Source organism: Sparus aurata, chromosome 11, assembly GCF_900880675.1.
Source record: "Sparus aurata chromosome 11, fSpaAur1.1, whole genome shotgun sequence".
NCBI lineage: Eukaryota > Metazoa > Chordata > Actinopteri > Spariformes > Sparidae > Sparus > Sparus aurata.
In genome coordinates this window covers 21,644,100-21,671,531 of record NC_044197.1, presented here as the reverse complement: position 1 = coordinate 21,671,531, position 27,432 = coordinate 21,644,100, and the positions used below count along the sequence as shown (strand labels likewise).

The window sequence follows — 27,432 nt, the reverse complement described above, 5'->3', positions numbered from 1 at the left end:
ACGGACTCTGAGCCGTCATGGACAAGGCTGGCAATGTCGTCGAAGAAGGTTTGAATTTTAGGTTCAAGTTTCAAACTTCTGACCTCAAAGATGCAGAAAGTGAACAAAAAACTCAGCTGACCGCAAAAAAGGAGGGAAAAAAAAGTGTGCACACAGTTGAACCCTTAGCGTTTAGCTATAGGCCGATAAGAGGAGGAAAATGATGCCACTATTATACTGGTAAACGTGTCAGCCTTATACAAGTGCAATCTTACCCCCCTCCCATGGGTGCTGCCATTGTTGTGGGACCTCAGGCAGCTGCTCCCTCGTGAGGCCGATGTAGATTGATCTGCCCTGAGTTTACAAGTAGGAACTTCAACTTTGAGCGGCGTTCCATTGTGCGTGTTGTAGTGGGAAGTCAGAGTTCTGAGTTGTCTGGAAGCCGCATTGAGGACCATTTCTTCGAGATATGCCGCGACACATTTTCTTATCTTTGTCAACTGTGTGCACAGGTTTTTTTTTTTCTCGCGGTCAGCTGAGTTATATTGTTCACTTTTGCCATCTTTGAGGTCAGCATTTACAACTTGGTTTTCTTTGGTACTCCTGAGCTCCTAACTGCGATAATTCTCCTTCTGGGAACCACCGCGTTAGCTCATAGCAAAATGTTCGTCTACACGTCACCCACACACCCAAAACCACTGCCAATGTGTGCCAGTTAGTGTGGAAATGGTGATCTAAACACTCTCTGTCTCATAGTTTCTCCACTGTTGAAGGATTTTATAAATTTGTATTAGCTCATCAGCAATATGTTGACACAAACCTCAAATAAATCAAACTTTCATCTCCCTCTAAGATAACGTGAATTCACCAGTCAATTAAAGGTCTGAGGAAACACAAGACAATAAAACTTCTTAGAGTTTAGTCAGCACCAATGATTTACAATCAAGTAGGGGTTAAACCAAACAATTCAGTTGTTTTCTGAGGCGTTGATAGGAGGGGGTGGATGTGTGTTTGAGCGATAAAAAAAAAACGTAATCCCCCACAATATACGCCCATTAAATGAAACTCAAAGTGAAACTCAGAACATGATAGAAAAACATTTCAGTGGAAAAAAACAAGATCAACAACCACATCCTGATAAGACACCAGAAGAGGAGCATTACAGGCTCAGTGCACCCAAGTTGCAGGTAACTCGGGCAGATCCCAGAGCGACAGTATGTCACGACTTGGGATGAGACTCAAAATCTACTTTTCTTACAAATAGTACCTTTAGAGGATACATAATTCATTATAATGCACACTTGTTCTACCTAAATGCATTTGGCTGGATAGTCAAAACACTTTCTCTTTTGGGGGGCACATTTATCTATTTGTAATTTGGGTGAACCGACCCTTTAAATCGAGAGGAAACGTCCAAACTCAACAATCTGAGCTTTTTTTTTTGTAAATTGCTCACACAGCTGCTTTTTTTTTTTTTTTTTTTTGCATGTAATAGAATCTGCTGAACCCCTTTCTGTCCCTGCATGTCACCGTGCACACCCCCCCCCCCCAGACAGTCCAGCTGACCTCCTGTCAGCTGCCTCGGAGATTACGCAGCGCAGCGATGACGCCAACATCAGAACATGAGACGTGAGGCGGAAATTGGGAGAAGCAAACAAGTTTCTTTTTTTCCCCATGTCCGTCTGACAGCATCCCATCCCTCCAGGCTGTCAGGCTGCTGGGTGGTTCACTACATGTGACACAGCCCGCCTCCGTGCTTAACCACATCTGGATTACTGGAAAGCAGAGGGGATGAGACTACCAGAGAAAATACCCCAGCTGACTCCTCATCTTATGGAGCAGGGGGTTAAAAGGGAAATGCTCTCCCAAATCTACAACAGACCAAAGGAGGTATCACTCATCCACACCAGCCTGTGGCTTTATGTGGCGATGGAGAGCCCGAACTTTACGCACGGACCTGCCGCCTCAAACGAGACTCTGGTTCAGCAGGCTCGAGCGCCCAGCGTCGAGACAGATATGGCTTTGCCGATGTTTATGTTTGCTGGGGGCGCCATTGGGAATTTAATTGCAATAATCGTCCTTTCAGTGTCGAGACAGGAGCGCAAATCTTCAGCTTTCTACACGCTGGTGTGCGGTCTGGCGGTGACGGACCTGCTGGGCACCTGTTTGGCCAGTCCGCTCACCATCGCCAACTACCTGGACCAACGCGTGCTGACGTACCCACAAGTCTGCGAGTTCCACTCCTTCCTGTTGCTGTTCTTCGGAATCACAGGTCTGAGCATCATATGCGCCATGGCGGCGGAGCGGTACCTGGCTATCTGCTGCCCGTACGCCTACCAGCGGTGGGGAGTGGACCGACGCTTCGCGCAAAGGTTCCTCTTCTTCATCTACATCAACCACATCCTCTTCTGCTGCCTCCCGATGATGGGCATGGCGAGGAGCGTGCTGCAGCCGTCCCGCACCTGGTGCTTCATCGACTGGAGGACGGACGAGCCTGTGCCCGCCGCCTACTCCGTCCTGTACGGCGTGGTCAGCCTGCTGCTCATCCTGGGCACCATCGTGCTGAACCTGGCGGTGTGCGGCGCGCTGCTGCTGATGCGGCGCAGGACGGTACAGGGGCCCGTCACCAGAGCCAGCGTCCGGCAGAGGTGGAGGGCTCTGTCCTCGGCCGCGGAGACGCAGATGATCGCGGTGCTGGTGATGACCTCCGTGGTGGTCCTGGCCTGTTCAGCCCCGCTAGTGGTGAGTCACTGTGGGGCTGTTGGAGAAGGAAATAAACCGTTTTGCATTCGCCTATAAATAAATGTGCAGCAAGGCATGAGGAGAAGCTTCAGTTTTTGGTTTCCCAGATGCTAAAAATGAAAAACAAACAAACTGCCATGCCTTCAGCTGATCGAGTTCAAGTTCGCAGTAGTAGAGTTCTCATACACACATGTGGGAAAAACATAGAGGCACAATCACACATCATGCAGCTTAGGACAGTGTAAATAAAAAAATGGCAAATTAAGAAGTTCTTAAAAGTTCTTAAAAAGTTCTTACAGGTCCAGATCATTCTAAGACAGTGAATTGAACTAAAAATGCTAATAGTAAGAAGAGAAAAACAAAATCAATCTATAAAAATGATTTAGGTTGTAAAAACAAACATAATGGGTAAAATATAAATAGATAAGAAAAATTAAATGAAAACAGAGTAAATAAGTAAAAGCAGCAATAATTAATCACTTATGCAAAATATAGCTTTAACTTATTCCTCAGTGTAATGGCTGCAGGGACAAAGCTGTTTTTGTGTCTTTTTGTTCTACACTTAGGGATGTTGTCGTCTCTACGTTTTTAAGGAGCACTGTGTAGTTTTGGAGAAGAAATTCCAACTATGAATTTTAATATTAACAATATTGTTGAGGTATTAATACTCAGAAATATTCATCTTTTCCATAACTTGATAAACAAGCACTTCTCGGAGGAAAATAAGGTCCCAGAACACTGTTTGAAGTTAGAAAAGGTGGCAGGGTCCGCCACATATAAACAAAGTAAAACAGTATGAAACAGGGTGTCACTCATGAAAACAAAGAGAGTTTGTTTCTCTAGTTTGTGTAAGCATAAAAAAGATCTTTCTCCTCTGATTTAAATGTCTTCCTCAAAACTACATAGTGCACCTTAAACTTATAAATATAAATCTGTAGCACCACAGTGTGCAAATACTTTACTAAAGGTAAAACTCTTTTAGAAAAGTGGAATAACAGTAAAAATGTACTTAACATATAAAGTAGTACTACTTCATTATAACCCTAACTGATGCATTACTGTAGAGGCAAAGATGTCAAAAAATAGGCAAAGAGCCACTGCTTTGGTTTTCACGGTTTATTGCATCAAGAAAGCAAGCAAACAAGAAAGGGATCCTACATGCCTCTCCTGCTCTGGTAAAAAAAAAAAAAAAAGAAAAGAAAAGAAACATAGGCCCACACAGGTGCATTATGGTTCTACACCTATCCTTCTAATTATGTAATCCATAACTAACAAAAGAAAATGCAGTCAAAGTCCTGTCTAAACAAAACATCTAGAATAATCCAACAGAACGTGATTGACTTCACCTTTGTATCCTGTGACGCATCACTATTTGCACAATTATTAATCTGTACGTTTCTAAATGAATCTGTCAGAGACATCTAGTAGTGGCATATATCTGCAATAAACAGAAAAGTACCTCCACATTGTCAGTACAGTGAGTAACTGATGTCTCAGTCGTAATCAGGAGGGATTTTAATGCGTCGTATCTGTATCTTAAACTGCTGTATCATCACAGTAATCATTCATATATCTGTGACCATCAGCAGTTTTCTCTACAACACATCAGGAGAATCTCACAGAATGAAGAAGAGGAAGATTTGATGCCATGAGACTAAAGTTGAACTTTTTAACTGCTGAGGTCTGTTACTAACGCAGATTTATGACCAAACTTAGTTTAGAGTTTGAAGCTATTTTGGTCTCATGTTCTCTCTTGTGTTATGACACATGGATTAATAATCTGCTCAGACATTTTATGTATTGAATCTGAAGGGTCAGAGGATGACTGGACAAACTGTTTCTCTAATAGTTAGTTTTACTGTGTGTTAAGTACTTGATGGTTTTGCCCTTTCAGACATCCAGAAGCTGTTTGAATTAAACATTCTGAGAAGAGAAAATCGTTTTTTTTTTTTTTTCAACTGTACACATTTCATTGGCACATTAAATGAATCAATGATGGGGTGTAACTAAGTACATTTACTCAGGCAATTAATTAGTTTGATCAGTAATTAGATCCAATAAAAAACACACACACAGATTCAATTAATGATAAAAAGGCTGAATTGTAGATCCCATGATACTTTTTATACTTTTCACAAATTAATTTTGATACTTTGAAACTTTGGGTACTTTTTACAAATTATAATACATTTAGGAATGATGACCTTGCAGTTTGAGTTAATAAACCTTAACAATAATGAAAACGAGGATTTATTTGATGGTGTTTTAAACTCTTATGTACAGTGTGAAGATCTGAGCTGTACTAACTTGTTTTTCTCTCTTAGGTGCGAATGTTTGCCAACCGCTTCATGCTGAAGGACGACCCTACAGCTGACCTGGCTGCCATCAGGATAGCGTCTGTCAACCCGATCCTGGACCCCTGGATCTACATCCTCCTCAGGAGGTCTCTGTTTCGTCGGTTAATCAGTTTATCGAGGCATGGCAGCAGCACTCGCAGCGGTTCATCTCCCTCACCACAGACAAATCTGTTTTATCCTCAACTCATGACGGACGGAACAGTATTCGACCAGCTGGTGTGCAACGCCAGCGTCATCACTCAGCTGCCGACTGCCGTCAAATTCACACCGTACGACGCAGAGAGCCTCTGTCAGACTTGACCGAAGACATGTTTGACGCCTGTGGATGTTGGCTGTCTTCTCAGGCTGCAGGCAGCTCGATGCAGGGCCAGAGACCTTAATGTCAGTGAGATGGAAGCACTGCAAAGAGGCTGGCAGCTCCTGGAGGATTATTTATCTAAAAAACAGGAGGGCTGCCCTGGTTGCATCTGAGGTGACACAGAACAGCTGAGAAAAACTCTCTGACTGGGATGTTTTTTTTTTTTTTACAGAAGTGCAACAATGAGGTATGACCGACTCTTTAGTTTGTGCCTTTCACTGTCTTCCAGCCCCTATTATGACTTCACGGTGATCAATCAGCTACAGGATTCATTAACAGCTCATAAAAAAAACATCATAAAAAACTGGGAGGGATCCACCACAACTACTTTTCTGAGACGTGTTCAGGTGGATTTGGAGCCCTCCTCCTGCCTGTTACAGAGTCAGACAGGACATTTCCGTCAGGAGTAGTTTCTGCTCCAGGAGAGACATTTGAAACACTGGCATGAGCTCGATGAAGCACTGAATAAATGCTACTGATTCATGTATTCATTAAAGATCTTAAAGCTTGAACCTCGGTGTCTGTCGTCTCTGTTCTTTGACTGTTTTAGTGTTTTAGTCTTGAATGAAACTTGTGTTGCTGACGTCTCCACTGTAGGAAAGTAACTACTCAAGTTCTGTAGTTATTGTAGTATCTGGTGCTACTTTATACTTCGACTTGACTGTATTTAACAGGGATATATTTGACTTTTGACTGGTTACCAGATGGTTAAACTTAAAGGGGTTCTATAGCCATTTTTAGCCATTTATTTTTAGAACAATTTTTAGCCTCTGCTTTCTTTCCAGGATGTCTTGACCTCCAGACGTTCTGCAGATTTTTATCTTTCCCCTCAAAAAGTCTGAGAAAAGATGCAGTGCTTTGAAAACATCAGTTAGTAAGCTGCTCACAACTCAAAACTCAAAAAGTGATTAGATTCATTTTGAGGGCTCTGATCTCGCGGAAGCTGAAACTGTTGCTGCAGCCAACGATTATTGGCCACCAGAGGGCAGAAAAAGTCAAGACAAGCCAATAATAACTTCCATTGTAACACTTACACACACTGCAATCGGCTTTTTCAGCATTCATTTTTGGATTTTTCACCTTCTGCCCCTGAAAATAATGTCTGGTCTGGAGCTTTCAGCATGCTCAATTATGTCTTCAAATCTCTGTAACTTAATCAACAGAGGATTTGGTGTGTTTGTTGAAGATTACAGTCAGTTTAACACGTGTTCTCCTTAAATTACACAGCATATAAAAGCAGTGCCATTAAAATGTGACTGAAAATATTCAAATATACATCTTTTCTCCATCATAATGTAAATAGAAAAGCCTGCACTATACTTATTCCTGCTGCTGTATCACTCACACATTAATACAAAATAGACATTCAACATGTTCAGTATTCCATAATGCATTTATTTTTTTCCCCCAACATTTAAAAATAGCATTTACTAAACATAAGCAGACGAGACTGTGCATAGCTGCACCTCTGTACAACATTTTTGTACCTTGACGCCATAAATAAAAATCTATAAACATCGGTTAAGTAAAAATTCTGTCTCGGGATCCATTAAAGACGCACAAAAATAATAATTATACAAGTTTTACAAAGTAACCTCCCCGTTCCTCCTTTCATTTACATTTACATTTACATCGCGGTTAAAAGCTTTACAGGGGAGAGCCAGCTGTCCTCCACGCTCGCTCACTGTACAGAAACAAACAGCCAGCAGGACTCTGGAAACAAAATTGTCAAGAAAAGTCAGAAACTGCAACATGTGAGCGACAGGGTGGAGTTTATGACGTTTTTACATGCTGTCCACCTGCAAACAAGGACCTCCATCCTGTGGTGCATCAGCATTAAAAAGGTTATACTCTGCTTTTGGCAACATGAGGAGTGACATGAAGCGGATGTTAAGGTGTAGAGCATTCTGTTAACTGCTACTTTCCAAAATTCTGGATATAATAGCAGATTTGCAGGGGAAATGAGCACAAACTCTCAATATTACTCTGGTATCCTTGGAAAATGTAATTTTTTTTGATGAATAGTTTTGTTTGGATGTTGTCTGTCGATGTCAAGCTGCTATTTAACACGTCATCTCTCAGGATTGATGGATACGTTCAGACTTCTTGGTAAACTCAAGCCTCACAACTCTGCAACGGAGCTTTTTTTACCTAAAATCTTCCGAGGCATGTATGATATGTCACATTTCACTTGATTTGTTGCACCAACCTGATATGCAGAGGAGTTCATTTAAGGGCTTTTTATAACAAAATATGTGTATCAGCTAATTTTGATTTGAAATAGCTCGTTTCTTAAAGTGTTTATGATGACTGAAGTAGTTTTTTACGTGAGGCAACAGTGTTAACATAAGATTTCTGAGTTAACAAAAATTCAGCTGTCCATCTAGATAGAAATGTGAGAATAAAAGCAGTTACTGTGAAAAAAATCTATATAGAGTTGAAGACATGTGTCCATCCCCTCGACTGATTGGGGGTGCTTAGTGTTTAATAATTCCTCTTCATAAAACCAGGAGAATGTAGGTAAAATATAATGTATGTATGTATACATTTCTGGCCTCCTGATAAATGTAATCTAGTGTTCTTGACGCTGTTTGGTGTTTCAGTTGTTGAATGCTTCAATTTGTTTTCCAAAAAGTCAGACTGAGTGAATCAGTACGTCTGTCTGATTGTTAGATGTTGGGAGGTTAAAGGCTAAATCCCCCAATTTTACACACATCGAAGTGTGTTGAGAGGTCTTGTGGAGTACTACTGCATGTAAAGAAAGTAGTATAAAGCCATTTGAGGCTCCAGGGGAAGCTGCACGTGATCTGATTAATTGTCTCAAGTGATGTCAATCAGAGACTAAGTTGCATTGTGGGTAATGTAGGCACAATGTTTGGAAAAGCCATCCACTGGTCTAACACAGTTGACTCATTTCAGTTCACAAGTTCAAAAAAAGTTTGTTGAAATCGATACGGCAGAACCGAAGATATCACCTTTTTAATTCCCACACATTCATCTTCCTTCTCAAAATCTGGTGCCTACATTACCCATACTGCAACTAATCCCACTGAATGACATCAATAGAGGTACTTTATCAGATCACTTCTAGCTTCCTCTGGAGTAACAGATGGCTTTATAAAAAAGATTCAAATATGTAGTAGTACTCCCAAAAGCCTGTAAACACACCTTAATGTATAAAATTGTTGGAGTTACACTTTGAGTACAAGAGGTTCTTATCACAGGAGCATCCAGGAGCTGATGAGAGATGCGTGCAGCGGTAAAACAAACAGTCATTGAGTTGCAGAGATGGGTGTTCATTCTCTGCTGTTTCATCATCGTGAGCAACATTTTGACATTACACAGTGATTTAATTCAATGTTAATACAGAAAACAAAAATTAATGCAGATTTGGTTGCAAGAAAATGAAAACAAGTTTTGAAAATAAAATGAAAGACTTTTTTTTGTGGATAAAAAGTGAATTACTGTTAGTGATTTGATTACTTAAACTTCACAAATGTATATGTATTAAGAGTACAGCTACTGGACTTCCCATATATAAAATCAAAAGTTATTACATAATTTTTTTCAAGTTAATCCATGACATGAAGTGGGAGGGCCTCGTGAACTGGTATGGAAGGACTCTAACGCTAAAAGTCATAATTTAACATCACAGAGTCAAGCCTTCAAAGTGTCCAACAATCAACAAAATCAAATACAGCAGCAGTTGTAACAAAAAGGGACATTAGAAAAGGGAAGTAATTATTACAGGTCTGTTGAAATTACAACATAAAGATGTTTTTGTATTGATGATGGTTTGTCTCTGGGAAGCCCAGTGCAAGAGACTCTGAATTCTCTGCCTTCTTTGACTGATTCAAAACACTGTCACACATAGTACGCTAAAATAAATGCCATATTACTAGAATATCCCCACGTTTACCAGGGACAACAGCTGACACAAGTAAGCTCACAGGCTGGAACTGGCATTGTTTCTTACAAAAAAAATCAATTAGCGTGCATTTGTCCCAACAAAACAAATGAGCAGAAATACAATGTTGATTCAGATGCTGAGACATTTCACAAAAAAGGAACATAAAAAAAAAACATTGCAAAAAATATTGCTGGAGTGAGATGCAAAACACGTCTCTGAAATTAAAGTTCTTCAAGCACTTTAATGATGATCATATACTCTAATCAATAATAAGGACACCTCTTGTTAAAGTATAGCTGAATCTTTAAATTGCACAACTCAAACCTCTGATTTCATGCATGCCTCATTTTGTCTGGTGACCTTCTGACAGCAATATTAGAAACAACTATAAAGTCAATTAACAAACACGTGACAGAGCAGCTTTGGTTCAGGCTGACAAAAATCTCTTTGAAAGGGGAGAGAATCTCACTCTGTCTGAGAAGCTTTGCAGAATAAATAAATACCAATAGTCAATAAAAACAAACTATGCATTGTTTGAAATTGATTCTTCAACTCCAAACTAGCACATCAAAATGATGAAGTTAAACATCCGTTACATTTTACATGGTTAGATTTCTGAAGTAAGATGAAACATCATGAGCATCATTACAGTATGCAGCTGAGGGAGTGCAGAGTGAAAGAACCATTTGTTTTAGTGAATCTAACGTTATGCAAATTTTTTTACATTAATGCTCTATGATAACATCTATCTATCTATCGACTGATCAATCGATTTATCCATCTTGGGGAAATAGGCCGATCTTTAGGAGGTCATTGACTGTTCTGGGACACAGAACTGGTCTCACTCTTTGTTTTCATGAAACTTTATCTTGGTTCAAAGACAGGGAGGCTTTGTGTGTGTTCCAGAAGCTCTTTGACAAAACAAGTGTGACTGAAATTTGACTGATCTATGTGTGCAACAAGTTTACAAGCATCATTTTCTAGCAGACATAATGAATTGATGTTTTTAATACTGAATTTGGGGCATTTTTCTTCATCAGGCACTTGTAATTTGGACAGCAACTGATTGGACATCTACAAAAGCATCTCCTGTGTACTGAAACCAGCCTAAAGAGTCTACAGCTGTAAGACTGTACTCTAGCACTAACTAGATGCTACTGTTACCATGCCAACATGCTCACAATGATGATGCTGACAAACATGCTGACATTAATTAGTACTAAACAAGAGGGCCAGCTGATAGGAATCTCATTTGTTTTGCAGGATCTTTTTTAAATACACCAAATACACCACAAACTACAGTATTGGAGACATAAAGATTCTGACTGGATGATGGTGCTTAAATGGAAAGTCAGAGGACCACATCAGGATGGGGATTCAAATGTTTGTACCAAAATTCATGACCATCCATCTAAAATTAACGTAACATTTCATGTAAAAAACTAACTAAAAATAAACCTCATGATAGTGCAGAATGAAAAGTCAGGGGATCACAGAGTTATGGGAGTTATCTGCTGAGCACCATGAATTTCTGCTGGTGGTTTAACAAACATTTTGAATTCCACTAGCATGGGGAAGAATTAATAGTGACAGTCGAAGAAATGTCCCTACTCTCTTTCTGTAACCGTCACCTCAGATCCTCAACCCATGTCAAGTTTTTGAATAATGGAACACATCTGATACAAACAGATTGTTTCCCCTCACATTATGACAGGTGCTTCGTGATGACAATGATAACCCTAAACATGAAATTCCTGAAACCAAAATGTCGAGTCCTTCTACTGAGCTTTGTTACACCGTGTAACATGACGACTGTTGATCCAGTTCAAATTACCTCTGAAAGTGAACAAAACAACTAAAAAAAGTACGGCTGGTTGTGAAACTAAAACTCGGACGTTTCCAGACAGTAAGGTGCAAATTTATCAACTACCTTTTAAGTGTGTTATTTCTGCATCTGGTTGTCTAACTCCATCATCAAAATGAAAACAGGTGATGTGAGTTTTGTTTTTTCTCAGACCAGCTCATACAGTTGATACCAAAGTTATAAATAAACAATGACATACAGCGAAGCTGTCAGATAGTGAAGTTTAGACAGGGAGGAGCGTGGGGGAGGTCACATCACTGGCCCATCATGAACAACTCATCTCTTTCTTCCTTATCCAGATCAAATAGCACTTGCCTGCAGTCTCGTGTGCGGGGCTGTGAAGACCGCTGCTGGGAGGGTGGCTACACACAGTTATGTCTATGACAGCAACCCAGAGACTCCTCCTCTACACCACATACTGGTGGTTGCTGTTGTAGTTTGTCGTGTAGGTCTGCCGACTGTACTGAAAGTGGTCGGTCAGCACGTTGTTCCAGCTGTGCTGCTGCTCTGAGCCGTGGGAGAAAGGCACTGACCCGTTGGCCTGGATCTTCTCCAGCCCCGGGTTGTCAAAGGACATCAGGTCCGGCTTGGCGCTGGGCAGGAGCTTCTTCTCCTTGTTAGCGTCGTACTTGGCCTGTTGGCAGAGGAGAAATTGATTTTTAAATGACTGGGTGTCTTGGTGGGTGGTCTGCTGGCACTGCACTGTGGCTGCCCACTCTAAATCGGTTGAGCGGGTCAAAGGTTTTCCTTAATAGGATAAAAAAAGTGTAACATAACTTTACTATTTACATTGAAGTCAACAGGCACAAGTTGTATGGCGGGCCCCTTTAAGGCGAGTGCCAAGCAGTTTACATATAAGGAAAGAACAACTGTGAATGGAGCAAAGGCTGACAGAGCATACAGTGACTATATATAGAGAGAATATTTGAAGTTCCCAGTGGTGAACAGTTACTATGGAAGATAATAGATTATAATGCAATACAGTTTTGAAATTTCTTACCACAAAATAAGGTCAAAGGCAGTACTTTTTCCAAAAGATCAATTGAACCGAAGGATGACTTATTGTTTTTAAACTTCCATAAATTAGACCGGCAACAGAAGCTTTAATTTTATTTTCTCCTTTAACTCCTGTCCCTATGACTCCCTCCCTCTCTTTGCCCCTTCATTTTTTCTCCTTCTTCCACTTTCCGTCTCTTGGTCCGGGGGACTCACCTTGTTGTAGAGGAAGACTCCAAATATGGCCGTCATCATACCCAGGACGTTTGTGAGGGTGACTGGGTTGCGCAGCATTAGCAGTGAAATGCTGATGACCATAATCCTCTTGGTGGCGTTGGCGACGGCGTAGCTGAGTGGGCTGACAAGGTTGAGGATGCTGAAAGCAATGACATTCTGGGCAAAGTTGCAGAAGCCGCTGATGAGCAGGAGGACAAAGGTGCCGGATGATCCTGAGAGGTCCGACTGTGAGGAAAGCAGTATGGTCAGGTTACATTAAGGCTCATAAAGCAGGCCAGGGTGTGGTGTTTGGTTAACTCCATTAAACAGATGTTACAACTCACCATGTCTCCATTTACAAGAAACACAGAGAGATCCACCAGAACCCATGTGGGTAGCATAAAGATGACAGCGTTAAAGCCCAGGATGTTGAGCAGCCTCAAGTGGTGGATCCTTGTGTCTCGCAACACCTTTCAAAGACAAAAGATAGGTCAATAAAAAAGAGCTGCACTAGTCACGGAGAAAGTGATGAGTTATTGCTCTTTTCTTCTTTAGACACACGTTGTTGTCCACTACACACTGAGCATGATCAAAGCAAGTTTTTATAAATTACATCAAAAAATCTGATTCTGCTGACAAAACAAAACGTTATTTTGGCACTCTCAGACAGAAACAATAAATCCCTGCAAACCTAAAAAACAAACAAACATTTGATTCTTGCAAGCAGTGTTGTTTGAAATCTTTTTCTAACATTTCCAACATTGAGAGGGAATCCCAGATAATCTGTGAAATTGTGGGTATTATTTGCACTCAAAATAAGTGGCAGTCAGAGAAGGAAATATTTAATGATTTATTCCAGTCCTTGCTACTTCACTTTGACGTTAGACAGAGAGTATGTTCACTGGACCACTGACTTTTAACAGAGTCATAAAGAAGACATATGGGTCAGTAAAATGCAGCCACCATCTTGTGGCAGGAGACGGTATAGCAGTGATTACCTAAATGCAGCATTTATACGCCAGATTCTCCTTTCAGCCTCTCATGTGCATAAGTAAAATTAGCAAGTAATACCATATACAGTATTGAAACTTTTGAAATGTTTTAACGTGTCTAAAATTAGACATAATTTGAGTAAATTAACACCAAAGTCCAGTGTTCTAACCAATGTCTGAAACTCGTACATGTTGTGATATCAAGTAAGATGACTGCCGTGTTCTTCAGCTTATGTGCCACATTAATGCAATTTAAATGTTTTCCAAAGCTTCTTTTGACCTTGTAAATCTGAACTGTTGTGAAAATAATTTACATATTTATCAATTATGAATATAATACAGCCCTTAAGAACATTTATATACATAACAACCAAGTGTTGACATACGTCCCCTGAAACCCACTTGGCCACTTGTGAAATGCAGTGTCGCAAAACTATACAAACCAGGAAATCTGCTTCAGGCATTTCACAACAAACCATCAAGAAGTAAAAAAAATTAATCAGACCCCTTCTATCACCATCCTCTGTGCAGGAGACTGAGTTACCTTTTTGGAGAAGATGTTCTGCAGAGAGAAGCAGAGCGTGGCAGCGAGAGCGCTGATTAGTCCTGAAACATCAAAGGACAGCTCAGTCGCTGTGGCCAGCAGCACGCCGCTGATGATGGGGATGAGCGATACATACACCTATGAAAGAGACAGGAGGCAGAGTCAGCAGCTGATAACACAAACAACACTCTGGTAATTCAGTTTCCAAATCAATACCAGTCTTTGGATTTTGGATCTCGTCACCTCAGGCTTGAGTTCCCTTCTCATGATTTTTTAAACGAATTCTCTTTGTGTCTGCGGCAACTGTCAGACAAATACATCCACAACTTCCAGTGGTGCAGCTCTGCCTGTGAGACTGGGCCTGTATGTTGCTGCTTTTTTATTGGTTTTGTTGGGTGTTTTAGTATGATCCAACTTGTTTTAGTACTGGATTTTAGTCATTTGTGCTTTCCTCCATTAAAATCCTAAACAATAAAGATACAGCTTGAGCCTTAAAACGAACCATGTCAAAAAATATTGCTCTAGTGTACATGTGTTGCCATCTTCAATGCTATGTCAACTTATACAATATGTTGTTTTTGATGTTTATTTTTCCAGCATGTGCAGTACATACAATGTATGTATGTGGTCAATAATTGTTAATTGTGGTACGAAAACTTTAAAATGCAGCAACTCTGAGTTAAAGAAAATGTTTCCCAGGGTTAGGGTTAGGGACAGTAAAGCATATCATATTACATTGTAACAGAAAAGTACGACAAAATGACGGTGATACACACCTCATATTACAAGAATATCCACATCACAAATGTCACACTTGTCACACCTTGCTTACAGGTGACAGAATGTACCAAAACAAAAAAGGAAACAAACAAACAAACATATCTGACATGCCACTGACGCCTGTCGCCACGCTGCAGCACCCAGAGAACTTCTGCAAAGTAATAAACCAACTAACCAACCTCAGGGTTAAGTCAACTTTGATGGACATTTTCCCCTTTTGTCTAACATTTTATAGATCAAACATTATTCTAGAATTGCACTCAGTAGAGCGCATACCTCTGCCAAGGCCTAGCAGTTCCCTTTAAGTCAATAAAACCTGATCCAATGTCAACCTCGATGGCCCTGTGCCATTCCAAATCTTAAATCACCTAGAACTGCTTAAGCATAATTTACTAATCAGATTTTCTTAATCATGGTCCATGAATTAATCCCTGAGAAAAGGACAGTGAGAAAGAAATGCCTGGATCTGTCCCCTTATCAGATCAAAGTTAATGGGGTCTATACTGTGGAGAGACCATCCTCAATCTAAGTTTCATAGAAAACTCTTCAGTAGTTTTAGTGTAATCCTGCTGACAAACCAAACTAACAAACCAACACACCAATAGACAATGAGAATATTAGTGGCCTGTTGCCATCGTTATATGTTTAGTGATATATAAGAACAATTGGGTACAAAAGTAATGCATTGCTGTAACGTCAACAAATCATCACAACGCCTTTGACCAGCTAAAAGACATGTAAAGTGTGTGAAGTGTGGGGTTATTTCAGGCAGGCATTCACTTTCTCCTGGGAAAATGTCAACTGTCTTCTTGTCAAAAATATTGAATATCAATAATTTCGCAGAACATATCTGAAACTGTTTCAATACTCATTTTCCACGACATCGATACTGATACCAGCAATGCTCATCTCAAAACGTTTTTTTTTTTTTACTTCATTGTTGTTGTGCTTAACACATCAATAACAATAATTGTTCCATTTATCTTTTTATAAAAAATCTAGAATGTTATGCTCTCAATGTTATGAATACATCTCCCTTAGTATTGAACATGGTATCAGATTCAGATTACTTTTAAGGTATTGAATCGAAATTAGAAATTCAAGAACTGTGACAACAATAGTAAAGTGTCATTTCAAGAATTTCTCTGAGCAAAAAATCCAAAGCACGGCCACGTTTTAACTCATCGAAAAGTAAAAACCCAGGACAGGTCTTCACAAAACTTCAGTGCTTAACTTTAAACTAAAACTTAAACTTAAACTAAAATGGCCAAAAGCACTGCAGGAGCTGTCTGTCCAAAAACATGTAAACAGGATGAAACAACACCTGCAAGCACAACATTAGAGGCTGCTGCTGAACATACTGTAACCCGTCTATCTTGGTCCACATGGGGATAACACCTAATGAGCTGAAACTACCATAACCTCTACTGCCAGATTCATTTGCATGTTGAAGAATACTAAATCATGAGAAACAATAGCGACCTGCAGTTGTTATGAAAGCCACTTGTGCACCCACTCACTCCTCCCTCAACCAACCACCCAGAGTGAAACTGAGAAAACACTGCAGTGAGAACTTGTTGGATGATTCCACCTGTTTATCACAGTAAACCACAGTTTTATTGCCCAAGTTTCATACATGTGGAGAGATACAGAAACATGAGCAGTACTTATTGTAAAAGAACAGTAGTCACAAGTCTAAAATTTAAAAAATGAATTAAAAAAACAGGAGGTACCAGTGCATTTTGACAATATGGGCTCTATCGGCTCTAAATGAAAACTGCAGTTCCTTTAACACAGCTGTCTTAACGTATTGGTTGATGATTAAATTTTATTAACAGGATGCACTTCAGGAAGCAGAGCAGCTCCAGGCAACAACTTGTTTGACACAATCAGGATGAAAGGTGCTAACACACTGAAATGCCACCTTTTCTACCTGTGCTTCAACCACACGTACAGGAAAGTGAAGTCACTGGTTCAGTTCAAAGAGGACTCATCTATTTCAGCACAGGCCTACATTTCTGTCCTATTTTAGGTGTCCTGACTTATTTTAAAAATGTATCCCAAGGGTTGCACTCGACGGATAGTTTGGAGACAACACAATGCGTTTAAATAGGCAACATCTGTACATGTAATAGCTACACTTTTCTAGGCACATCTGTAATGTGATCAAATACAACTCTTCAGACAGTCTACTTTTAGGATGTAGCTCTTCAGACAGGATCTCCACACACACAGTTACACGTCATAAACAGCTACGTCCCCTGTCTGTGAATGCAGCAGCCTGTCTGAATACTGACCTGGAGACTGTAAGGTAAACATGATGAGCTGGTGTTAGACTCAGAGGTCTCCTTATTCACATCTAACAAAGCTCGACTGCAAAACTTTCCACCATCAGGATGGAAAATGTAACTGTGATCCAGAGATGTTCATAGTGGTTAATTTTGCAACAATCCAGTAGAGGCAGATAATCAGGTCGTTTTATAAAGAGGAACTGATTTTTCTAACATAATACAGCTGCACATTGCACACTGCTATGCAAGGATGAGCCAGTTTAGAAATTTTTGAAATTTATTTTGTATTCCAGTTTGGCTATGGTGCACATTTTTTCCATAATCACCAAAGGCCAAGATGAGCTGAGGTTTTATGGCCAGTTAACAATTCTGAAATTATAGTTAACTAATGAGTTAGCTGACAGAAGAATTATAGCTGAATGTTCTGATAATTGATTATTCCTCTTTAAGTTATAAACATATAAAATAATACAATAATAAACTGGATTTTTTGACTTTCTGGTTGATGGTGCGACATGTGAAGACGTCATTTGCACTCTTGGAAATCGGGACTGTCATTTGTTCACTATTTTCTCACATTTGGAATGATTAAGAAAAGATAATTCAATTATATCAACAAACTTAGAATTTGAGTAAGTTATATATTCAAGTTAACATTTTACAAACTTTTGCTGTCCATTTAAAACAAACAGAGTGACTCAATGTTTTGTTGTATGCATGAACTTCTTATCTAATATAAAGTGGACATAATACTCTGGGATACTCTTCATTACACTGACTGTGGTTGATCTACAAATCTATAACTCTCTCCCAAAGCTTCCCTGTGCTCTGAGATTGTGAACTGATACTTCCTCTAGTTCTCATACAACTCTGCCTCCTGGTCTTCAACCACCTGTCTGAAGCCTTTCCATCACCTGCATAAACTCAGTTAGTTCCTTTATAGTGAAAAGTAGTGAGTGTATTTGGGGATATAACAGGTGAATGTGGTCAGCTGGGGGACATAAAAAGTTAGTTTTCCTCCCTGACCTCCCTCCTCTCACAGATCATCAGTACAGGGACAAAAGCCCCTACAGATGGCTGTAATATGAGATGCAGTACAGGCACAGTACGGTGCCACATCACCACTGCTGACTCTCAAACACTGAGAAACAGAGCGGGCCTTGTGCCCTGTTTGCCGTTGAGTCTACTCACCTTTGTGGTTTGCTTCTCCCTCATGATAATTCTTGATAACAGCACAACCCATATTGGCATTGTAGCCTTGACTGTGAAAAAAAGAATATTGAAAGGACAATGTCAGCCTGGAAACTCCAATCACTATATTTCCTTGACAAACACACAGTACCATTTGAGAGATAGGAAGAGTATGAGACTGATTAAGTTTGGACCATAAAATGTTGTGGAAATCATATTTGTATTGCTCTCATGTCAGACTAGCCAACACCTCTGTCAAACAAGCTCCTGTCACTCAGAGGTTCACATGCCTCTACGGCAACGCGTCACCAATTGACGTACTATCACATTTAACTAGGTGTGTCACTAACAATGAAGAAGTTTTACTTACAGGGGTGACACTCTTATAACTTTCAACTTTCAAATTATCAAAATTAGATTCAGCACAGTTGAAAACTGCCATACACAAGGACAGAAGCTCATATTAAAGTAAGTTCTCAGTGAGGTTCACTGTTTCAGTGCACTGTTGTGTTTTAGGACAGTAAAGTTTATTGTTAAAGAGTAAAATTTCCAGCCTCTGTTTCATATCTTTGTCACCATTGTTTAATAACCCCACCTGAGAGATCACTGCAAAATAAGTGATTGTATACTAGAATTTACATTGATATTTGATTTAAAAAAGTGGAGGGGGTCAAACAGGTGAAAAACCATTTAATTTGAAGTCTACCTACTTCTATTTGAAGTTTGAATGATACACTTGGTTGCCCGTTTAATACGTATACCAAACTAGAATGGATGTTCTAAATATTAGATGAAATAAAATTTGTATTTTAGAGAGGAGTCGATTTAACTTTATGACCATTTTGAAGGCTGCAGTTACCTGTGGTGCAATTACATTGTATTGCATTATACTAAGAGATGCGTCTAATCGATATCGATAATACTTGACCTTTTGAGTTGAGTCAGAGTAAAGAGGATTTTTGTTAGTGTGTCCAATCAGAACTCATACACACAAACACTTTGGCTTATTGAATGTGTTTGTGAGAGTCAAATTATATCACTGGTACTGGCAATTTAACGTAACTATTCCCTAGTTAAAAATATGTTATGTTAAACTGTTAAATATGTTAAACTTTCAAAGTTTTAAGCACATTTTAACAATTATCAGGATAATACTGTGAGTCACAATAATGAAATGTTCATATTGTCCAATAACACTAACGCAATCTAAGAAAGCTCTGCAATCTAAAACCTGCTGGTTCCTAAATTTTACTTGGGCTAGACCAATTGTTGGCCCTGGAAGATTATCGGGGTCAATATTCAGCATTTTCTGATTACTGGTAACCGTGATTTTTCTGTCAAATTGCCAATAAAATAAACCCATAAATATACTACTTTGGCTCTGATGCAACATCCTCTCACACAATGTCCTGCACACAACCGTATCTGATCGGTAACATGTCACAATTATTAGCCTATAAACCATAAAATGATCTGAATCTGCAAAGTAATTAGTGACTAAAATCATCAAATAAAATGTAGTGGAGAGGAAGTATTAAGTAGCAGCTAACTGAAATAGTTAAGAAAAGTAACTCAAAACTGTATTTAAGAATAGTACTTAGGTAAATTGTACTGAAGTTTACTTAATCACTGGTTGTTCGAAATTTTGCCACATAGATTTTCTTGTTTACTGCAAGAGAATATCGGTCTTCAAAAAGCCACATCGGTCGACCCCTACTGTACACCTTCCTTACACTGTGGCCATATTCTGTTTTGCTTGGTTTCTATTGAACAGTTGATTAAACCTAGTGTTAATTTGGGAGGCTGTACGCTGTGGTGCTGTAAAAAGTAAATAGGGAGGTCACTAATGAAACATCTCTCCACAAGCTGCATCTTCCAAGAAGACCATAAAGTTGAATGAATACGTCAAAACCTTAACATCATAACCTTCTTGAAGTCAGGGTTCATGTATCAGTCTAAATTAGCTTTAGCCCTGCACTGTTCACTTTAAGCTAGGTGCACCAAGCTAATAAAGTTGGAACTGCGGCTCCTGTATAAGACAGGCACAGTTAGCGTTATTTGATTCCACGGCAGGTAACCTAATAATGTCTTAGATTGGGTTTCTTGAGGGAAAATCACGGACATGGGGAGCAATTTTCTGTCCGGCAGTCTGACATCAAAGTTAAAGCATTTCACTGCAACACAGAACAGGCTCAGTAATGGACCCTCCCCCCTGACGTACCGTTAATTAAGTTAGCTAGCATGCTAACAGCAGCCAGTAAGTTATTCCTAACGTCAGCCTGAAGGTTAACAATTTGTAGGTAGAGAAACTGTCGCAAGTTAATAAATCTCATGAAAGCCTGTCTGTTCACGACCCGCAGGGCGCCACACTGACCCGGGGCCCTCATGCTAGTTAAATGTCGGTGTCGCCGAGTTGTGCAGCTTTAGCCACGAAGCTAACATCAGCTGACGGTACAGACACATCATCAAGTTACTGACACGCACCAGGTGGCCTCTCATTATTACCCAAATTATCACAAAAAGCGATGTACTCACCGGTGTGCGCGTATGAAACTGGTACTTTCCATATGCTGAAATGAGCCGACACAGATGCAAAGTATTTTCCGAAAGCTAAAGGCAGGATGTACCACCGGTAGTACCTGCTCGGCAGTTCTGTTTTGGGGACTCCCCATGCCCGCAACAACGGCGGGAGGAAGACGACGATGGAAATAATGTGGAACAGAGAGACTGTGACCGGGTACGGGAATCCATTGAGGATGATTTTGTTGACGATGTTGCCCCCTGAGCTGACCGTGTACCAGCAACAACAGAGAAGAAATATCCGGATCCCTTCTCTGACCGGGGGCCGGTCCGCCGTAGCCATCTTACAGCGCGGAATGACGAGTCACCGGCGGTGTGTCTGTCTGGCTGCGCCGGGGGAGGGCAGCGCTGCTCAACCGTCACACTGCCGGAGATGGAGGAGCACTTGACTTCCGGTGGCAGGCTTCAGAATAAAAGACATTCACGGAAATGCGTTTATAAAATAAAAACCACTGAGCTACATTTACATTGCACAGCGGTGGAAAGAGTAGAGTTACGTGAGTGAAATATCACAATTTCATGTATTACTGCAGTCATGTCACGTTTCAGTCCTCGTTACCGATCGAAGTGAAGGGTTAATTGTTTATTGTTTTTAAGAATCGATCCGTATTAATAAAGGCTATGCGTGTGTTTTATATAACCGACCCTACAAGTTCTTTGTTCGATCTCTGTGTGACTGAAATGAGCCTGATGATGGAGCCAGATCCTCTGTACGCGCTTTGATTTACATTCTTGAATCACATTATGTCCAGGCAATCCTTGTTCTGTGGACTTTAATAAAAAGGACAGAAAAGAGATTTTTGTCTTGTCATGTCATTATAAACTACATTATAGAAGGTTTAGGTCTATTGTGTTTCATATGACTGAGCCTACAATCAAAAAATATTTATTTCTATATCATAATATATCAGACTTTGATCCTTTGTCCACCTGCTCACCCCTGTGTCCAAAGCCGTTCGTTTATTTAAATAAATCTAGGCTATTTAATTGTTCTATTTAGGTTATTTGGGCATTTTGTTGAAAGCAACTAAAAAGTAGTGTAGTAGGTAATTTATTATCCTATGCAGACAATAATATTGTAAAGTAATATGTTACTTTCAACTAAAACTAATCAATAAGGTGTAATATATTGCATTTTCATCCCAAAACTGATTGTGAAATAACTCATTATATTAACCGATAAATAAAATATGTAATGATTAAGGTGTATAACTCAATACATTTTGATACTATGTACAGTTTATTGTAGTCTTGTGATATCATTCCAATAGTTAATATGAAAGGAGACATCTTTAGTTAATTTTCCAGTTCCAAATTTTATTTTGGGTTACCTCATTAATAGGTTTACATGCTTCAGTGCTAAAAAAGACACATCCGTTCTCTCATGATTTCCAGAACGGCAGCATCGCGTTCCTCCTCTGTCTGAAACACTGTCTCGGCTCCTGTCTCTTCAAGGACCCCTATCCCGATAACCCAGTCTGCTCTGACTGGTCAGCTCACACATGCCTGAGCCAGCACCACTAACAACAGAGCAGCTGTGATTAGTGAATTCCTACATGCCAAACTATAATTACGCAAATGTGACTCTGCGACGCAGTTTGATGTCACAAAGTCAGAATTAAAGGCGAGGCAATGATGAAGCCCAAAACTATTTTCCTGTCAGACGAGTCACGTGTTTTTTTTTTTACTGACAAATAGCCCAAAGCAAAGATGTTCACACTTGATTTACTAAATAATTTGCTTCAAAAATAACAAGTCAATATTCAAGTAGTTGCCAATTATTTTCTGTTGAACTACCTAATCAAATCAGCTCCAACTGCATAGAGAAGCAAGTGTATTATCTGGCATTGTTCAGTTTTATCATTAGCATGGGAGGGGACTGTTGTTTCCAAAAATCTTGGACTATCCTGGAAATTAATCAGAATTCAGCTGAGTGTTGTGCGTGCAGGGTGTGGGAATTCATTTATCTGTTATATTAATGTGAGCAAGAGTCAGTAATAAACACGAGAAGAAAGGACAATCACAATTTGTTCCGTTTTTTATTAACACTTATCAACATGTCCACTTAAAGGACTAAGTAGCAAATATGTTCTCTTCTGCATTCGACTGAACGCAAAAGGCTAATTTCTGTACATTCACTAAGGCTCTGTCTTTAGGGAAAACACAGGTTTCCATAAGGCAAACAATATCTAAAGGAATGATATTAAGTACTTTATCCAGCATGTCAATTTGTATCTCATTTTGTCATTGACAGTAGAAAGATGCAAGCTAGTAGCATAATCTGCTCTGCTCTGCCATTCCAATTCATATTATACAACCTAAATACACAGTAAAGGGAAAAGGCAAGTATAAAATAAAATGAGTTCACATTATCAGAATGTGGCATTTGAGAGTTTTCCTGCTTAAGGTAGATTGATGCATCAACAGGAAAATATTAGAAAGCCGCTGCATCACAGAACCAATTCTGAATAAAGAAATCTAACAAAACATGATTTAGTGTAGTCTGTACATGTATAAAAATCTTAAAATGAGTACGAAAATGTAATTAAATATCATACATGACAGCCACATTTCTTTATCAGCGTGCATTGTCGCAGGCGTTCTCTCTCTCATCTCAACCTGCACAGTCACATCTGGCAGTTTCATATCACTTTATTTAACAGCGATCAAACCTCACAACCAAGAAAATATTCAAATGTTTTTAAACTGATTTGTCAGTTTTGTCTCTCCGCTTAAAGTCGCTGCTCGAGACAGTTGTGCGACGATGGAACAGCGATTCTAAAAAAAAGGTGCAATGATAAATTATTTTCACAGCACCAACAGTTGATAGTTGTTAATACCAATGGGAAAAAGGGTAGCATGTCATCTACACAGGCTTTTTCGAGATACATGAGCAAATATTGACAAAAACCTTACTGGGAGACGGATCTGTTGGATGTCTGCTCCGATTATGTACCCTACTAATCTCCACTGAAAGTTGATAAAGTTAAGTGAGTCACAGGTTCCTTTTTAAAAACATTATTGAACTTAACTTTAAATCAAAAAAATATGTTGTGGTCTAAATGTGAGTGGATACAAAAAAAATAAATCAGTGAAGTCACATTGAATGAGGCATGTGGAGAACAAAGTCAATTCAGATGTAGCTGTGCAGTTTAACGTGACGCCCTCTCCCATACAAACAATGGCAGGTATTAGAAACATAATCTGTACAGTTACTGAACACCGACAACTAAAAAAGGACAGATAATGCATAGCCTTTTTCCTTCGTGCGGTCCTCACACAATGTTCAAAAACTAATAAAAAACACTGATTACATCCTCTGTGCTTTACACACGCGCGCACACACACACACACACACACACACACACACACACACACACACACACACACACACACACACACACACACACACACACACACACACACACACACACACACACACACACCCAAGCAGGCAGCATACTGACTCCACTTTCACCAACGTACGGTGCAAAAACAGCAGTTTACACTTAGAAGTGCCTTCACACATGCTGTATGATGACGGCAGTTTACAACTTCCTATTCAAAAACCCGAACTCAGTTTTAATCCAGACAGACGTACGGCAGGATGTTCAACCTGCTCTCATCTCCGTGCGGGTCTAAGGAGATGCAGTCCGTCCAGTCAAACCAATTACCTTTTGTGTCGTAGCAACCGTTAACCCCGGACCAGTGTTGTGTGTGTAATCTGTCCAGGTCTTCACTGATGACGTCTCTGCTAATCCCAGGTAAAACCCTGGCTGGGAGTTCTGGTGCCAATGTGTGTGTTTTCTTGGCATCCTTACTTTGGTGTTCCTCTTTTTTCAAGAACTCTGTCATGAAAAAGTGTGCACCAGGGGTGTGGGCACCTGACGATGTCAGCACGTTGCTTTGCTGGCTAAGGTACGACTGGATGATGTCGCTCCTCGACAGCTCTTTCCAGTCTGTCTGCTGGAAGGGACTGGGACCAACTGGTGGATTTTGCTTCGGCTGTTCAGACCACTGAGATTCAGTCTTAAGGTCCAGTCTGACCTCCCCCTCCTGGCAAGACTCCTTGTGAAAGGAAGATTTGATCTGTCCTGTTACGGGGTCAAACGTCAGTCTCCTGTCTTTTAACCTGACTGGTTTAGTGCTGTCCTCTACAGCCTGGTTATCCAACTTCACCACATAGTCCTTTGTTTTGTATTTATGTCCTCTCCTTTTCCCTGTATTGCTTACAGCGCCACCATCTTCCAAGCTGACCCCATTACTGCACCCAATTACGGAGTTATGAAGAGATGTGTCGGGAAGCCTGCTTTTAGAGTCCAAATCTGCAGACCATGAACCATCAGTGTGCAAACCCTGAACAGAAACACTGAAAGGCTGAGGCGAAGACCCCAACCCAGAGGTGTCCACAGACCCAGGCCTCACAGTGAGGCTAGAAGGACTCTGTACTTGCAATGCTGTTTTTTTAACAACAGCTTCTTGCTTTGGAGTTTGTGGACTGTGCATGGAACCACGTGGGCTTCTGGGTCGATGCTGCCCTCCAGAGGCAGCTTGCTCTTGTCTGGCTTGCTGCTGCAGAACTGATGCTTTTAGCAAAGAAGAAGTGCTAGGAGGCTTGCTGTATCCTGGGGCACTTGGATGAGGTTTAACAGCATTGACTGGGATTTTATTTAGCCTGTCACTGTCCAAAGGCTCAGAAATGTCCCTGTCTAAAGGCTGATGTGCACAAGTATCTGTTATAATTTCAGAGCTACCGCCAATTCCATTGGTTGGCAGCTGTTTGGAGTTTTGTATTTTATCATTGAGAGTCGTTTTGGATATCTTGGCTGGTAATAGCTGCCCTTCCTTCTGGTCACCCTTACGTTTCCTGTTGCTCAGTTTTTCCACCCTCGGGGAAGAGTAGTTGTTGAAGTCATTTCTGTTCTTCAACTCCGGACCCGTTTTACCTGATGGTGTGGTGGCAGTTGGAGTGGAGATGCAGGGATGTGCAGTACCGTTGGAAGACCACGATGCACCGGTGTGTCCTTTGGACGACACCTCACCCTTCCCTGGCTCAATTAGCTTCTGCCAGTTGCGCAGGAGCTTCTTTGCCCGTCTGGCAAGGTCCTCATTCTTGGTTTTCTTACGCACGTCGTTGATGAGCTTGCCGATACGGGTTTCCTTTAAGAAAATAATATCAGTCTTATAGAGCAGCTGTGATTTGAATGGCTTCAACAGCATTTCATTTTGAATGCACACACAGTAGGCATGAATGGAACCTACCTCCAGGGCCTCTTTGGTGATGGGATATTTCTCCAAATAGGAGATCACCTCCATAACTGCCACCATGTTGCATATCTGCTGAAGAGACACATAGTGTTATATAATCACAATCCTCTGATATCATAATGTTGTCAGCATTGCAACAACAGCATCTGTGATTCTGAACTAGGGTTGGGCTGAAAGATGATGCCATCATCCATCACAGATGTCTGAAAGTCATCAACCACTGAGCGCAACATAGGCCACTCGCCAGAGTGCGCAAAAAATTGTGGGTCCCTTAAGAGTTGCCGTAACGTAAGGGCTGTTGGTGTTTGTGAAATGAAGGAGGGTATACAAGTTTGAGGTTGCCATCAGTGCAACAGGAGACTTCAGTGCTGAGCTGGTCAGCAACTCTGAGGGGCCAAACTACCTCATATACAGAAACATGTCATTTTCCATAGCGATGTTTAACTGTGGACATTGAAATATTTCCGTTTTGTAGACATCGCCCAACCCTATTCAGAACCCTACAGGCCACACATAGGTTCCACAGAGAGAGAACCAGTCAAGACATAATTTGAATAGACTTTCAAATGTGCACCTGTATGTCAAGACACAATGTACTCATACTGGTTTCAGGCTCAATATGACAAACTGAGACTGCATGCAAATGTGTCATTTTATCCCACAAGAAGACCAAGTCAGATCTGCAAGTAGGATAGTAGATATGTGTTGACAAAAGCGGTCCACTCACTTTAATCTGGGCTTGCTCCACACCAATTCAGATCAGGCAAAATTCTGTTATATACACTATGAAATGTATCCACCATTAACACTTTTACCATATGGTTTATATTGTGGTAGCTAGCAACCTCCGGAAGTCAACAAAAAAAGACCGCTTTTTGGCAGTACAGATCTTTTAATTTTTATTTCTGTAACATGTCATGATGTAGCTAGTTTTATTAGCTAGACGATATCATGGAGCAATCACATTAGCTCATTATGTGACTAATTTGAACATAGCAGTAATGTACAACACAAAGGTCCTACTGCAACGATTGGCAGATTAATGGAGAGAAAGACAGCCAACCTGGAAAAATGTCATTTTGCTGGTGCCGGCTTCTCAAACACAAGTATTTGCTACTCTTCATTGTTATCTATAGTACTACAAGAGGGGTCTTTGGGTGTTGGTTGGACAAAAGAAGAAATTGTAGACGTCACTTTGGGCTCTGGGAAATTGTGATCAGCATTTTTCACAACATTTTGTAGACTTCTAATCATGAAAACAATCAGTAGATTATAATGACTATAGTTGTTGCAGCCCTGTATACTTTACTTAAGTTAATCAAGCTCATGAGGTTGACATTAGGGGTGGTGAAAAAAATAGATTA

General features: G+C 40.3%; 3 protein-coding genes across 4 annotated transcripts in view; 1 reads left to right on the top strand and 2 right to left on the bottom strand.

Annotated features, from left to right (window-relative positions):
- Positions 1-1,614: 1,614 nt before the first annotated feature.
- On the top strand, positions 1,615-5,948 carry LOC115590851 (prostaglandin E2 receptor EP4 subtype-like). The gene is made up of 2 exons (XM_030432314.1): positions 1,615-2,721; positions 5,046-5,948. Exons 1-2 carry the CDS (start codon positions 1,771-1,773, stop codon positions 5,376-5,378), a joined length of 1,284 nt encoding a protein of 427 aa, XP_030288174.1. The 5' UTR covers positions 1,615-1,770; the 3' UTR covers positions 5,379-5,948.
- Positions 5,949-6,810: 862 nt separating this feature from the next.
- slc35e1 (solute carrier family 35 member E1) lies at positions 6,811-21,083 on the bottom strand. The gene is made up of 6 exons (XM_030433493.1): positions 20,756-21,083; positions 18,221-18,291; positions 13,959-14,096; positions 12,767-12,892; positions 12,423-12,668; positions 6,811-11,844 (listed from the first exon to the last, which is right to left on the bottom strand). Exons 1-6 carry the CDS (start codon positions 21,081-21,083, stop codon positions 11,617-11,619), a joined length of 1,137 nt encoding a protein of 378 aa, XP_030289353.1. The 3' UTR covers positions 6,811-11,616.
- Positions 21,084-22,820: 1,737 nt separating this feature from the next.
- The window catches only part of LOC115591916 (mediator of RNA polymerase II transcription subunit 26), a 6,260-nt gene continuing 1,648 nt past the window's right edge, over positions 22,821-27,432 (bottom strand). The window contains exons 2-3 of one of the 2 annotated variants that reach the window (XM_030434326.1): positions 26,063-26,140; positions 22,821-25,960 (exon numbers count right to left, since the gene is read on the bottom strand). In XM_030434326.1, coding sequence (XP_030290186.1) covers positions 24,383-25,960; positions 26,063-26,140 — 1,656 coding nt within the window. In that variant the 3' untranslated portion in view covers positions 22,821-24,382. The remainder of the gene's footprint in view (positions 25,961-26,062; positions 26,141-27,432) is intronic. The other variant, XM_030434327.1, reaches the window with a different exon arrangement.

What these genes read in the sequence shown, in the direction of transcription:
- LOC115590851 (XM_030432314.1), top strand. Translation starts at nt 1,771, where the DNA reads ATGAGACTACCAGAGAAAATACCCCAGCTGACTCCTCATCTTATGGAG. An exon ending in CCTGTTCAGCCCCGCTAGTG is followed by an intron (nt 2,722 to 5,045) that starts GTGAGTCACTGT and finishes TTTCTCTCTTAG; the next exon opens with GTGCGAATGTTTGCCAACCG.
- slc35e1 (XM_030433493.1), bottom strand. Translation starts at nt 21,083, where the DNA reads ATGGCTACGGCGGACCGGCCCCCGGTCAGAGAAGGGATCCGGATATTT. An exon ending in TTCTTGTAAATGGAGACATG is followed by an intron (nt 12,669 to 12,766) that starts GTGAGTTGTAAC and finishes CTTTCCTCACAG; the next exon opens with TCGGACCTCTCAGGATCATC. An exon ending in GAGTCTTCCTCTACAACAAG is followed by an intron (nt 11,845 to 12,422) that starts GTGAGTCCCCCG and finishes CTCTGCCAACAG; the next exon opens with GCCAAGTACGACGCTAACAA.